At 38.2% G+C, this 14,640-nt stretch overlaps 1 protein-coding gene across 1 annotated transcript; it reads right to left on the bottom strand.

Annotated features, from left to right (window-relative positions):
• Positions 1–8,798: 8,798 nt before the first annotated feature.
• On the bottom strand, positions 8,799–13,980 carry LOC146565378 (LIM/homeobox protein Lhx1-like). Its single transcript, XM_085288491.1, has 5 exons — positions 13,335–13,980; positions 12,564–12,784; positions 12,125–12,399; positions 11,356–11,512; positions 8,799–11,086 (listed from the first exon to the last, which is right to left on the bottom strand). The coding sequence occupies exons 1-5, from the start codon at positions 13,502–13,504 to the stop codon at positions 10,710–10,712; spliced, it is 1,200 nt and encodes a 399-aa protein (XP_085144617.1). The 5' UTR covers positions 13,505–13,980; the 3' UTR covers positions 8,799–10,709.
• Between the last annotated feature and the right edge of the window lie 660 nt (positions 13,981–14,640).

The following is a 14,640-nucleotide window of genomic DNA, read 5'->3' as shown; positions in this document are numbered from 1 at the left end:
AATGTTACTACAGTTGAATTAAATATTCATCTTTACCCAAATGACAAGACCCAGTTACTTCTGGTGTCACGCAAAAAAAGTGACAAAAACAGGAGGGGGCAGAAAGAAATATTAGTGAAAGAAAGGGGGAAAAATTCACATCTGTGATGAGACTGAAAAAGAGGCATTACGATGAGAAGACTCAATCATGCATCGGAGACAACCATAATTCCACATTCACGCGTCACAATGACTTGACAGCACTTGAGAGACAATGCCTGTGACCCAGTTGCAGGATTCCAATTAGCAGGGTGTATGCAACAGTTGAGATGAAAAGAGAACAGGGTCTTTACAGAGCCCCAGGGCTGTCTGATTACTGCCTGAAAACAAGAGTCTTTTGGCCATGACAAAGAGTAGACAGACACAGAGGGAGTGCCAGGTCCCAGCTGTTCTCCCCTTTTTTCCAGGCAGAGGATTTTGAAGAGCTCATCTCATCTCTGCGTCCCTCCCTGTCTTTTTACATTTCAGACATACTGCAAATTTATAACAGGCCAGGGCACTACAATGCTATCAATTTTATGAGTATGTGGTCATTTTTTAATTAATTTTTCCCCTACGGTATTGAAATAAATGTTGGCTTCAAACCTGTTTCTCTTATATACTGAAGGCACACTGAGGAAAATATTTTTTTTCAATAACTCACAAAAAAACCAAAAAAAATTTCACGTTGCATCATGTGCAATTTTAAAAAGTGTGTTATCATACAATGCTGTTGGAAAGACACTGCACACCATGGGGTGCAGTTTTAAGAAGCTGGACAAGTGGAGGAGAAAAGAAGGAACAGGCCTAAGATAAAAGTCGTGATATGATGAAAAAAGATCCAGAAATGTCCTGACACAAGATCTGAGAGATGCATCTGGCCCTTCAGCTGATCCATCTACTGCTCTGTGAAGCCTCAATTGGAAATAATCTCAGTTGAAGGGTAGCAATCAAGAAGCCATTCTTGGAGAAGGAAGAAAGGCTGGACACAACTGGACTGAAAATCAGTGGCAACAAATCTTATTGAGTGATTAAAGTTTTTGTTTTAGTTAAAAATGTCACTAAGTCTAAAAGTGTTCAGGAGAGCGGTCCAGCAGTGAGTGTCTACAGCCATTTATAAAACAGTCAGCGGTGTTGAGGATTTTGTCAAAACTTAAGGTATGATCATGGCTCAAGAGTTGGGAGTTCGCCTTGTAATCGGAAGGTTGCCGGTTCGAGCCCCGGCTTGGACAGTCTCGGTCGTTGTGTCCTTGGGCAAGACACTTCACCCGTTGCCTACTGGTGGTGGTAAGAGGGCCCGGTGGCGCCAGTGTCCGGCAGCCTCGCCTCTGTCAGTGCGCCCCAGGGCAGCTGTGGCTACAATGTAGCTTACCATCACCAGTGTGTGAATGTGTGTGTGAATGGGTGGATGATTGGATATGTAAAGCACTTTGGGGTCCTTAGGGACTAGTAAAGCGCTATATAAATACAGGCCATTTACCATTTATTTTGAAATCATTAAAGTACCGTCACATTTTTACCCACGATGATGCAATACAAAATTGATTGGCAGCTGCTTCATTTTATGCATGTCAATGATCCCAAGCACACTGCTAATGCAGTAAGCATACCTGGATACTTTTACATCCCTGCCAGTGAAAACACTCAGAATATACTTTGCTACTTATTGTAGAGCCTACCTTACAATATAAGCACTTTGAGGCAACTGTTGTTGTGATTTGGAGCTGTATAAATAAAATTGAATTGATTTGAATTGAATTGAGCTTTGCAAAAGCACACAATGGAGCACTATGAGCATCACCAAATATTGACTTTCAGTCTCTTTTTGCACTTATACTGTATTTCCATTTATGCTTGTTGTTTCATATCACACATATTTCCCATGTTTCTAATAAACTATAAAGAAATGAGAGGTGGCTCCAAACTTTGCACAGTGCTATATATTGTGAATAATGCATATGAGAATATAAATGCAGTCTTGAAACTTCCAGTGAAGCTGAACCTATATCAGAAAGTAAAACATTGTTGTCACTCTGGTGGCTTTGTTTGAATTTAGTTTCATGATAGTGAGATTAGAACGATAGTGATATTTCCCCATGCATCCCAGGTTTTGTGGTTTGTAATCTTTGATAGTGTCTCAACGCAAACTCAGTTCCTGAAATGCAAATCCACGTATAGATCAATACTTAAATAAATGATTTAGAGCATCTTAAATGCAGGGTATACAGAGGTTGTGAACCTCTTTTGAGGGCAGGAAAGCAGCACTTCAGCCCTCTGCAGGAGTAAAAGCTTGCAACACTCTGTGATTGTCACTTCATAGTGCTGCCATTTCCTCTGTACCCAAGCCTGGTAAAGACTGAAGTGAACTTTGGCACACATCAGCAGCAATTTTTTAAAATCTTGATTGCACCAAAATTACACAAAGATCAAATAGCAAAAAGTCGTCCTTACATTTTGTATACAAAATGTGAAATTATTACAGCGCATGGTTGGGGAGTGTGATTGCGACTCGTCCTGAAAATGCTGCTCACACACTTAATATTTCACACACATACTATAACAAGGAAAACATGGCTTAATCAATATGAACCGTAACATGGAAGAAGCTTCATATAGCTGTGCATTGCAGGCCAGGTAAAGTTGTCCATTGTACTGTGCCTCCCTCCCCTCTCCTCTGCTCCTTTATCCCAGCATTAACATTCATGGAACCACTGGAGTGTTTCGGGCTTTGTACGTTGAGCCAACTACAATATGTACATGGCTGAGGAGGAGGGGAGAGGAAGGTTGGAGCCCCTGGAATACGATCTGTGGAAAATGGGGAGGGGCAAAGGAGGTCGATGGTAAAGGTTCCCCAGTATGAGATTGTGGAAAGGTCAGCAGCCGAGGTCCAGCACCTTTGGCCATACATCACAATTATCACTGTAGGTCATCAACTGGTATAGAAAATATGGAAGCAGCGATAGATCCTCACAGTATATTGGACGTGTTGGTAAGGGTGGGACGGGAAAAAGATGCTATCTACTGTTACCGTGTCTCTCAGCAAATGCTACTACAAACATAATTGTCTGAGCCATTCTGACTACAGGGCTCTGTAGTCTACTCAGCCTGTTGGTCGGTCGCTTTGAGCTATAGACTGAAATCTAACCAGCTTTTAGGTTGATTGCAGTTGAATTTGTACAGATATTCAGATTCTCCAGGTGATGAATTAGTCACACATTGTTGGATGCCCAGCTTCTCTTTTAGATGCACGGTGTATTTGAATTTTTGGAAAGTCGAACATCTGTACAGTTATTCCACAGACCGCCATCTGCTACAGACTTTTAAAGACTTAGAAGAATTAGTCACTAAAGTTGATCGAGTCTTTGCAGCCAGGACACCACAATTACTAAATTCCACACATTTTTATCATTTGGCTTTGTATAACTGCTAATGCCTTTATCACATTTTTTTCTTTCACTTTTAAGGCAGTTTTTCCTTCTTTTTTTCTGTTTATAATTTATTTTGTGTTATTATGATTTTTAAGTTTAACTTTTCATATTTGTTGCTTTTATTATTCTTTGAATCTTTGTTTTGAAGAAGCTTTAAATAAATGCAAAAGTAAAAAGTTTTCTCCTTTCACACCATTTAGCACAAGACTGACAATATTGCTTGCTTATATGTTGCTTTTTATTCCGTGTACAGTGACCTTGAGTGTTTTGAAAGGCGCTTTCAAATAAAATGTATTATTATTATTAATGCTTCCATAGAATACACTGTAATACGAAATAAAGCTCTTTTTATTTTTTACTTTCCTGTGGGTTTTTTTGCCAACAAGCTATCAAATGAAAGGAAAACTGAACAACAATGAAAAAAATAAAATAAAATAAAAAAAATAAAATAAAATAAAGTAGAAACTCTGAACCAAAATAAGTATGCACAACTATAGCTAATCCTCACTATAAAAGGTACACCACACAGATAGCCTAATATAAGTAAATACATTTTAAAAAGTAGAAATTACTCAATTACAGATTTACATTTAATGTAATTTAATTACATTTAATGAAATACTTATAGAACTATGTGTACTGTAGGTTCCTTGTGACTTAGTCACCTCATCTTATTACTATGGGAATGTGTACTTATTGTTGCTAATTTGACGTTATGAAGTTTAGTACAAGATGCACCATCAAAGAATCTGAAAGCCCGTCAAGCCAGAACTGAAGATGCATTAATTAATATGTTCAAGTAAAGACAGCCTGCACTGAAGTGTATTGTGTGGCACTCATTATGGGTTATGATATGCACCGTTTAGCTGAATGCAAAGATCAGTCCAGTCCAGCAATGAGTCCATTTGAGAAATGTGTCACATTAAATTGCATACATTAAGGGCATATCAGTGGACCATAGAAAGCCAACTCCACATGGAACTGTTGGTTTACCGCATCTCATAATGCACGTCCTTTGGCTCTGAAGGACAAAGGCAGCCAACCAGTGAAATCCCTGTGCTTGACAAGCTAGCTTGTAGTAATGTCATGTATCAGCATTAGTTTACTACATCTAAATCAGACTGATAAAAGCCATCTAAGTTCTCAAGAATCTGTCCGGCCTCCAGATGAGTGCTGGTGTAAGTATAGATGAGAGAAGGAGGGTTGCTTTTGATTTTAGGCAAATTCGCCTGAACTGAAACTTTTATAAGGTTTGAGTTTACATTTAATCAAAAAATGGGAGTGAATGTTAGCTACTTTATTATAACTGCTAAAGCTTGCACTAAACAAGAAACATTTTATCTCCCAAACTTGCTCAAACATTAGATGAAACGTTGAAACTGATCCATTGGAGCTGGAGAACTGTTCTACAGTCACCTCCATACTGCACCCCATTACATGCACGTATGCACATATACCATATGCAGAGCAGAGTTTTTCACACTTGAGCATACAAGCTTACCATCTGATCAGCCATCAGTGTCATGTCTTTGTCTCAGTCTGCATTGTGCAGCAAAGCAATCTGAAGGAATTCAGTGTGCAAAAGCCTTTGCTATGCAGAGGAAAATCATGCTTTCAAAACAATTTTTATTATTTCATTCATGAACAGATGGATACTGCTCGTAACATTATTCTGAACAATACAGCCACATACATGATCCAAAATAAATAGAAGAGAGGAAAGAAAAAGTTTTCCAAAGACCCATTAATAACTGAAAATAATCGCATTGTCATTAACTTTAGGAGCAAGTGACACATTGATTAAAATCTTAACAAGTGAATCTGCCTTTTTTTTTTGTGAATGGTTGACTCCTCAGGCTCAATAACAGGCTGAAATCAGCTCTTGGCCTCACGGATTAAGCAGTGTAGGAAAGAGAGTAGGTGGGGAACACTCGTGATTCTGTCCTCTTCAACTTTAATCAAAATTACACTGACGTGCTGCAGCCCCCCTCCATGTCTTTCATAATAATAGACCGCTAAAAATTCAGAAGGCAGGCTCCACATCAATCACTCGCCAGATTTGAGTCCAATGCAATAAATATGTAAATGAGGAGAAGCCAATGTCTCGTAGCTTTGAGATCAGCGCAAGGAGGGAAAAAAGGAGAAAACTGTATTAATTGCCCATGGCCAGAGGAATCCTATTACTGTGGGCATTGATTATAAAATTCTATGTGTGAATGATTTTCATGCAGAAACTGGAGTACCAAGCCTCAAGCATAAAGTGAAGAAAGAGTCAAATTTGTGAATTGGGCTAGATTGAGAAAGGGGCTAAAAAGAACAGCAATGAGAAAAATACTAAATTTAAGTTCAAATCAAATAAGGACCAGAAGGATTCATCTCAAATTGCAGTAGATTATTAGTACATGGTAGCATTTATCTTATTGTTTTGGGTTTTTCTTTTCTTTTCTCGGTTTTCAGGTGTTTAAATTTTGATACACAGGATGTAAGATAGTTATATTTGTTCACGCTAAGTCTTCATGGGTGACTGTATTATGCTCCTTGAGAAGAGACTAAAAAAAACTTTTGGTAATTGGTCCAACAAATTATGTCTAAGAACATTGTCTAGTCTTGTGAAGAACAATAAAGATACTATAGCTGCAGGCATCTAACCAAGCTGCTGATACCCAGCTCAAGTGTCAGGGCATAATAGGAGTCAAACAGTCCATCCAGCTAATTAGCCATCAGCTCTTTTGTGCATAAAACATACCCGATATATAAAATACAGTTCAGATTTCCTGGACACCAGGTTCCATGATTGCTTGCTTGATTTGCTATTTTTTTCAGGACACTTATGAAAGCAGTTAAATTGGTAGGTAAGTGCACAAATCAATGCTTAGAGGTCAATTAAGTCTTATTCCCCCCCCCCCCCCCCCCCCCCCCCACACCCTCTCTCTCTCTCTCTCTCTCATTGTCAGCGAGATTTAAATTGATTTGCTGGTTTCACGTTTGACTTGCAAATCTTTCTCTTCATCAAGGTATTTTGTTGAGATTATAGGGATTACGTTTCCAGCATAACATTATCTGCTACAGCAAACGGGAACGTGTAAATGTTGTAAATTTCAGTTAATTAGCAGAATTCAAAGATCAATATTAACAAAAAATATAATATTGTGTATTAGGGGCATTTTCAGACATGCTTTAAGTGGTAAACTTTCTACCAAATTACACTGAATGGCCAACTGATGTTAAGTTCACCATCATGATTAGAATTTCTTGCACACACAGTACGAGGGAGAGCAGAGCAGGCCAACAAGAACAGCAGTACTATCTCTCATACTAAGCTGAAATGACACGAGAGCACATTTAAATGACATAAATAAACTCTGGATTGCATCTCAGAGCCCTCACACTGCAGCATTATCTGCTGAGGATTACATTTCTATATCAAGTAGCTGTACATTTCTACAGACAGGTAACAAATTAAAGGTAAGGTGCTGGGCTAGAGCAGCTTCAGTGCACCTGGCAATGCTTCTGCCACTCTCAGAATCCTTACTACAACACTATTCTTCTCTCATTTGGTGTTTTTAATGTTTGGTGAACAGTACACTGGGCCACAATCTTCTACAGGTGTTCAGTTGGGGATAGCATATGTTTCAGCCCCTACTGCCCTCTGGAACATTGTCAATTCAATCGCTGATTCTGAGGGAGAATTCCCTTTACAAACTCAAACAGCACCAGGAAAACAAACCCCCAGTAGCATAACACTGCCACCAGTTAATATTACTGGAGAGGTCAAGAGCTCAGGTTTGTGCTACCACCTGCCTCTTCATCAGTGTCCTAAACTTCTTCACCTAAAGAAAATGTTATGACTGGAACAATTTCAATCTTTTATAGGATTTTCACTGAATAATTCAAAATTTGAGTGTTATTAGAGGATATCACATGAACATTTTACTCTTTTGGGGTTTTTTTCTCCGTTGTTATGATGCAAATAAAGTTACTACATGGGGTTCTACACTTGATAAAGGGTTATGGGTGAATAGGAAGTTAAGCATAAGTGAAAATACCATTTAGCATTAACTTTACCAACTAGCAGCAGGCAACACTGATACTAACCTTGACAAGTTGCACGTATTTATAAGAAAATCTAGATGAATATTGAACATTAGGATGTTATCTAGCTCTTTTAGCAGCTTAAGTTAAGCTCATCATCATAAGCTGGTATATACATGTGTCTGGTTAAGCAAAAAACATGCCCAGTTATGTCAAAGTCCATAGTTTTTATCACATCGTTTTAATAGTGTTTAAAAGCACAAGTTGCCTGCTATGAATTTTTGGGGGGAAATGACGCTGAATGTCACTCTTTTAACATTCAGCGTAACATTTCGCAAAGTTGTAACGCAAAAGGGAGACTGAACTTGTTTTTTTCAAACACATCAGTCTAATGCAAACCATATTAACAATTGTGCAACCCTCTTTTCCAGCTTCAGCTCCACATTTTCTCATATGTCTTTTTATAATATTTTGTGATCAGGTTGACATTTGTTAGCCACTGTCAAATCTAATCTTCAACTTATAAACATGTTTTCCTGCAGTTTATGCCTTGTGACATTGCTCGTCTCCTCTACCCCTCCCCCAATCAGCTCCACTGATCTGCTCCTTCAGTCTCCCGCTTCACTGCTTACTGATCCACTATGTAGCGTCCTGTCCCCTTTTATGATGCTCTCACCTTTCCCTGGCTTGAAAATAGTCACTCTGTCGTTAGCCTGTTAATGTTGCAACATGTCACTTAGCTGGCATTAGAGAAAGGCTCATTGAATCCAAATACGTGCTTGCAGCTCTTGAATTATCAAGAAAACACCTAGCAAAGTAACAAGTGCCAAAGATTTTATGAAGCTCCTTTGCATAACAAAAGGAAAAACCAACATATATACAGTATGTAATGTGAGTTGATAACTTTCTACTTAAACATTGTGTCTTTGAAATGTCGCTTAAGCTCACTGAACATAACCGGGGGAAAGAAGATGTTCATATATTGACAATGCCAATTAGATAATGTTGCTATAAACACATTAGCACAACAGCTCTGATTTTGGTGAATCTATAGTAAAGTTTCAAAGAGACGTTTTGTATTTCCTCCTAGAATTTCACTTAGTCATAATTTTCCCGATTTAGCAGAACAGTAAATTATGGCAATGAGTAGCTCTTCATAATCAGTGTAACAGATTAAGCTAAGCAAATTTACAATGTCTGTTATAAATATACAAGTACTTTTGAGCTGAACTCTTTTAGCGGTTATGCATTGTTGCTGATGTTATTTAGAACTTATTTCTAATCTTGCAGCAGTTTTTAAGCAGTTGCTGACACTTTGGCTTCTTCATCAGACTCCATAAGAGTGTGTTTATTAAAGGACAACAAAAATATTTTAAATGCACATTTGTACACTAAAAGGATTCCCTCTGGTAATCTTTTTGGTCTATTTAAAAATCTCAAAAGATTACATACATGTTAACAAATCCCTGTTCAATAAACATTCACAAAATCAGGAAAGACTGAAAAAGGAATTCCCATCATTTCCCCCAAAAGTGATAAACAAATAACAATCATCAATAGGACTTTTATTATACAGCATTGTGATGCCTGTTTCACAAACCGGATAAGAAAGGTCAAGTATCTCATGGAAAAAAAGTCGTCTGTGGAAAAGTGAAATACTATCGTTATAAATAATTTGACATTTTAAAGACAAAAGCCGTTTAAGTCTTTAGAGGTGTTTTTTGTTTTTTTTACAACTGAAATGGCAGGGTTTGCGATGTCCTTTCATTTGGCAACAGTTTATTGTGTTTTCAGTTTTTTTTGAGGTATGCAAAATAGCATAGTGAAATAGTAGCATTAAATGGGTTGCCATTTAATTTCATTTATTTCATTCTGGCATTTCATTTAATGCCAGAATGAAAATGTTTAAAACAACTCAAAATCAACCCTCTGAACACTTGAGTGTCACATAAACAATTGACTCTTCCGCCCATTATTGCCCATTATTATACATACTGTCAGGTTGGACTCATATCATGTCACAGTCAAATCATTTTCTACTCATGTTCAGATTAAAATGGCAATACTTTGAAGGCAAACACATGCTAAACAGCAAATTATTCATAAGAAAGGTGTAGCGAAACAAAAAACAATGCAATGTTTCCGCAGTCCTGAGAAATGTTTTTGGTCAGATGTATCACGTTCATGATCTGTAACCAGCGGGTGGTTCATGTGTAATACATGAACATGAATATTACACACAAACTCATACTTGGAATTTGTAAGTTGGCTGAAACACTGAAAGGTGATAAAACAAATACAATCACACAGTTCACATTTGAATTTTAAGGTCAGTTTCATCATATACAGTGCTGTGCAAATTTTAAACATATCAAAATGTGAATGTTTTTAGAAATGACATTGAAATCTGACATTTTATCAATTAACTTTGCATAAAGTGCACTAAGCAGAAAAAAAGTTTCAAATTAATACTGAGTATGACCATTTTCCTTTAAAAAGCACAGATTCTTATGGGTGCACTTACCATTGCTTATCAGGGTACTCTTTTTTTTCTTTCTCCCAGCCATTTTGAATGTATGGTCACAATTCTTCTTTGCATTTAGGCTGGTCTCAGTTGTTTCCATCGCTTCTTGCTATCTTAGACTGATATAAATACAGCACAATGAGACGAGGGATCTCTGTGGGCCATAGCATCTTGCAGAACTCCTTGTAGTTCTTGTCACTGAAGTTCTTTATGACTCTGTGTGAATGTTTGGGGATATCCATTGCCTTGTCCATCCATACATCCATCTTCTTAACTGTCTATTCCAGCTAGCATGGGCCAAAAAACTGAATACAGAATGGTCTTATGGCCAGTTGATATTCTTGTATAATGGATAAAGAATATAAGCATTAAATGTGCTTAAAACCTTTGCACAGTACTGTACATGACGGAAAAGGTTTTGTAAACACTAAAATACGATTCAGCAGTATTAATGTATTTGTTTATTGCTTAGTCAGTGAGGCTCAGCACTGCGAACCTATTAACGAGCCAATTCACACAGATTATTCCAAACTATCTAATACGTGGCCCGTCAATAAATAACCAACATAAAAATAAAAAAAGCATAATGAAATACAATAAATAAATAAATAAATAAATATTCATAAATAATTATAAATAAATAGCTGATATATGAAATAAAGGGTTTGCCTTCAAACTGCATTTGTAGTATTTCGGTCTTAGCCTGATTACCAAACAGTGCCTTCACTCATTTCTGAAGAGGGCTGTGACAGCTGGTTGGTGTATCCGTTGTCACTGAGAGAAACAGTGGTGAAGGGCGTGCTGGGGCCACACATTTCACTGGAGATGCTGTGAATTGAACTTGGTCCATTGGGCTCCGGACTTGGTGAGTCCACGGGATGATGAGATAATGTATCAGAGAAACACTGAACCTCTCCGGGACAGTGGTGCCCAGGATGATGGTGGTCTATGGCTCCTAGTGGAGTGCCAGCCGGGACTGTGGAGGGCACAAAGCCCAGGTCTGCTGGAGTCTGTGCTTGCGATAATGGTGGGCCTTGAAAGTACTCATAATTCCCTCCTGAGCCATAGTATTCACCAGGATATTCTGCACTCATATGAACATAAGGATTAGTGCATTGTGTCAGAATTTAAAGAAAGAATAGTAGTGGCTTTTTTATGTATCTTGAATTTTTACAATTTGGTCAAAAACAGCATTGATTATAAGATTGTATAAGGTTCATTTTATTGATTACAGCTAATGCATCAACCTGAAGAAGCATAGATACTTTGTACCATATTTGCTTATTTATCTGTTTGTTTATGATGTGACAGTCTTAAAACACTAAATCTTAATCATTATTTTATATAGCTCACCTCCATAATAAGAAAAGTGTCCAAGCTCTCCTGGTTCCACTCTCTCTCCCAGGCCTCTCATTCTCCTCGGGTTGCGGAAAAACACGTGTCTCCGAGCGCTTAGAGCGCTCAGCTGTTTCATACGTCTCTCTTTGGACCTCCGATTTTGGAACCAAACCTTTAAGACAGCAGTTCAAAAACAAAGAGCATGAATTATGAAGTGTGGCCAACAGCTTTTTGAAATAAGGGCGACAAATTGCAGTTGGATGATTTGGAAGACGATGATTAGAAATAAATCAACCCAAAATAATGACAAGGTCTTTGTAAATTGGGGTAAGGTTTTAGTTGATGAGAAAAGACACAAAAATTAACTTTTTAGGTCACTAAAAATATAATTTATAGCATTTTTAAATTAGCATTCAAGATGTATCCGTGCGACACGATTTTTTTTATTATTATTAGGGGGCCTTTTAAAATGCCCATGGGCATCATGAGTTCTCTGTGATGTTAGGGACGCACTGGGCGCACAGATTAAGGAAAACCCCAAATGAGAGGCGGGGGAAAAAAATGAAAATCAGCAGAGCATATATTGTACGTGGGTGCTTGCAAGCGCTACCAGCCACATTGCTTTGTTGAGTTGCCTACATCAAAGGCTTTATTCTCTGTAACACTAGTGCCTTGGTGATTGTGTTACTGTCACTTTGTGTGAGTCTGTGTATGAATAAAAAAAACAGTAAACTTATAGTTATCTGGGTTTTTTTTTTTCTTTTTCTATATTTGTTGCTTTTACCTGGATGACTCTCATGTTGAGACCCGTCTCCCTTGACAGCTGCTCTCTGATGTGCCTGGTGGGCTTCGGTGTGGCCGCAAAAGCCGCTTTCAGGGTCTCCAGCTGCTTGGCTTTTATAGTGGTCCGAGGCCCGCGTCGCTTTCCGACGGCGCTCTGCTCGTCGTTCTCGTTGCTGCACGTGTCTTTATCCGATAAATGCCCGTTTTCTGACTCCTTCCCGTCGTCCTGCGGGTCCTGAGAGTCCGGAGACAGACTTGGATCGCTGCACGTCGTTACTGTAATCAGAATAAGACAATCAGAAAATGCCACTACTCTAGGCTAAATATTTATGAAAGGTGCACCTCAGGAATCTTTTTAAAAAAATAAATAAAATAGCCTACACTAAATAATAATAATAATAATAATAATAATAATAATAATAATAATAATAATAAATCACCTGAAAGGAGGATTGTGTCTTTCCCAGAGTTGTTTTCATAGTCCTCTTTGCAAACGAACTTGAATTCGTCCAGGATATACAGTTCCTCTCCGGTGGACAGCTGTTTGTTACACATCACACAGGTGAAACAGTTCAGGTGAAACACTTTGCTCTTGGCTCTGCGGACTAGATCACTGGGTAAAATCCCCTGCGCGCATCCAGCGCACTTGGTTCCAAATTTCCTGTTCAAGAGGGAGAACCAAAGTCAGGGAAAAGTTTCGGCACAGACGTGATATGTTGGTCTTAATCTAGGAGAACACCTTTACACCTGCTATGACTTTAGGCCCAGTTTTGACAAGTTTGTGTTGTTTTTACAAAACAACCCCCCATTCAAACTACCGGAAACTTAGTGTGTTGTAGTCAGTGAAATTACCACAGTCAGTTTTTCACAACTGTAAGATTTGAGCAGAAAGTAAAAATGCAGTTGTCTAACTAAACAGGCTAAACACAAATATTAGGTACAATTGTAAGATATTTTCCATCATAATAATCACACGAGCAGTTAGGGTTAGCTTCACTTTCAAAGAAGACAGAAAACTGAGAATTAAACGAAAAGAGAGAAGAGAAAGATAAGACGAGGAAATAAAATAACAGCAGACAGGCGTGTCCATTGTATAAAAACAGATGGTTAGTTGCAACCACTGGAATGCATTTTTAACCTGTTTTTAACTGACTAAAAAAACCCCAAACCTTTTCTATAAATACTAAACCACAAACACTGTCAATTCTTACCTAAAGAAATCATTCTTGCAATACAGTTTCCCTTCTCGAGAAAAACACTTCTCTGTCAAACTACATTTGCAGTCGCAGCACTGGACGCATTTGATGTGCCACGGTCTGTCCAAAACTTTGAGCAAGAACCTATCGAGAATAGGTTTTTCACAGCTGGCACACTGAAGCATTGTCTAGACTTATTCCCGCTCCAGTGTGCGAGTGCGAAATCAACTCTTCCTCTTCTCTTCCGTCCCGCTCACCTAGATATGGATTCGCTTTAGTGCATATAATCCAAAAGATCCAGCTCATCCGAATTATTCGCATCGATTAGGTCGCCATCAGTGAGAGTAAAAGTAGTTGTTTTTGTTTGATTTTTTTGTTCCACAGGGCAACAATCCAAATTCAGTCTTTTGCTCCAAATGAAAGATCAGCAGTTGAAGACAAACTGGTATTTAAAAAAATATGTATATATAATAATCACTGACTGGAGATCATAGCGGGCCGTGAAGATGATCCGAGGTTTGCGATTTCAGGACATAAAAAAAAAAGAAAGCTATTCATAAATATTAAAATCATTCACTGCGAAAAATCCGCAGTTGGCTAAAGTGGAGAAGAAGAACGAACAACAATAAAATGCTGTCTGTGCGCTTAGTGTGGTCATATGTGTCCCATTTTGCCTCTGACGAGCTCTCTCTGAGAGAGACGCTGTAATGAGCTCACCTAGCGGAGCTCAGCCTATTGCCTATTAACAAACCTGTGACGTCAGCTTCAGGGGTGGAGGATGAGGGGATTTCATTTCAGTCCGCCACAAATAACTATTTAAGTTACAGAGGTGAAGCATCATGGTTACAAAATAAAATAAAAGGAAATAGAAATGTGGCGGTAAAAACTACAGGAAACCTCAATATGTTTTAAAGCCTTTTTATTTCTTGGAAAATTGTTAAAAATAAATTTTCTAAAAGCAGATTTTAGTGACGGATGTCTAATGTTAACACCGCAAACTAAAAAGAAAAGCTCAAACTAATATTTAAAAGAAATTATAGTTACGAATAAATAATATAAAATAATAAGGAAAGTGGTTCACTTTACAATAATAGTCTTTTTTATGACTGATATACATTTCCTCTGTAGAATAGAGTGCTGAGAGGCCGTGATAATGTCACGTGAATAAATGATTTCCTTTGGAAAAGGCCGGAGAATAAGTCTGACTGAAGCAGTGGCAGGTGACAAATGATCAGCAGGTCTATCCCAGCAGAAGGCTGTGGGGAGAGGACGTGCTCAACACAGTCTTTTCACACAGACCGACGCTGTGGCCCTGCATTAT

This window comes from Mchenga conophoros, linkage group LG10 (genome assembly GCF_057382185.1).
Source record: "Mchenga conophoros isolate Kocher_MC1m ecotype Shallow Benthic linkage group LG10, M_conophoros_male_GT1.1, whole genome shotgun sequence".
In the NCBI taxonomy this organism is placed as follows: domain Eukaryota; kingdom Metazoa; phylum Chordata; class Actinopteri; order Cichliformes; family Cichlidae; genus Mchenga; species Mchenga conophoros.
Note: the sequence above shows the minus strand (reverse complement) of the source record. Positions and strands in the feature narration are given on the sequence as shown.

Excerpts from the sequence above, each read along its gene's own strand:
- LOC146565378 (XM_085288491.1), bottom strand. The coding sequence starts at position 13,504 with ATGCTTCAGTGTGCCAGCTGTGAAAAACCTATTCTCGATAGGTTCTTG. Across the intron at positions 12,785-13,334 it reads TGCAAGAATGATTTCTTTAG|GAAATTTGGAACCAAGTGCG; the intron begins GTAAGAATTGAC and ends CCTCTTGAACAG. Across the intron at positions 12,400-12,563 it reads AGACACAATCCTCCTTTCAG|TAACGACGTGCAGCGATCCA; the intron begins GTGATTTATTAT and ends TTCTGATTACAG.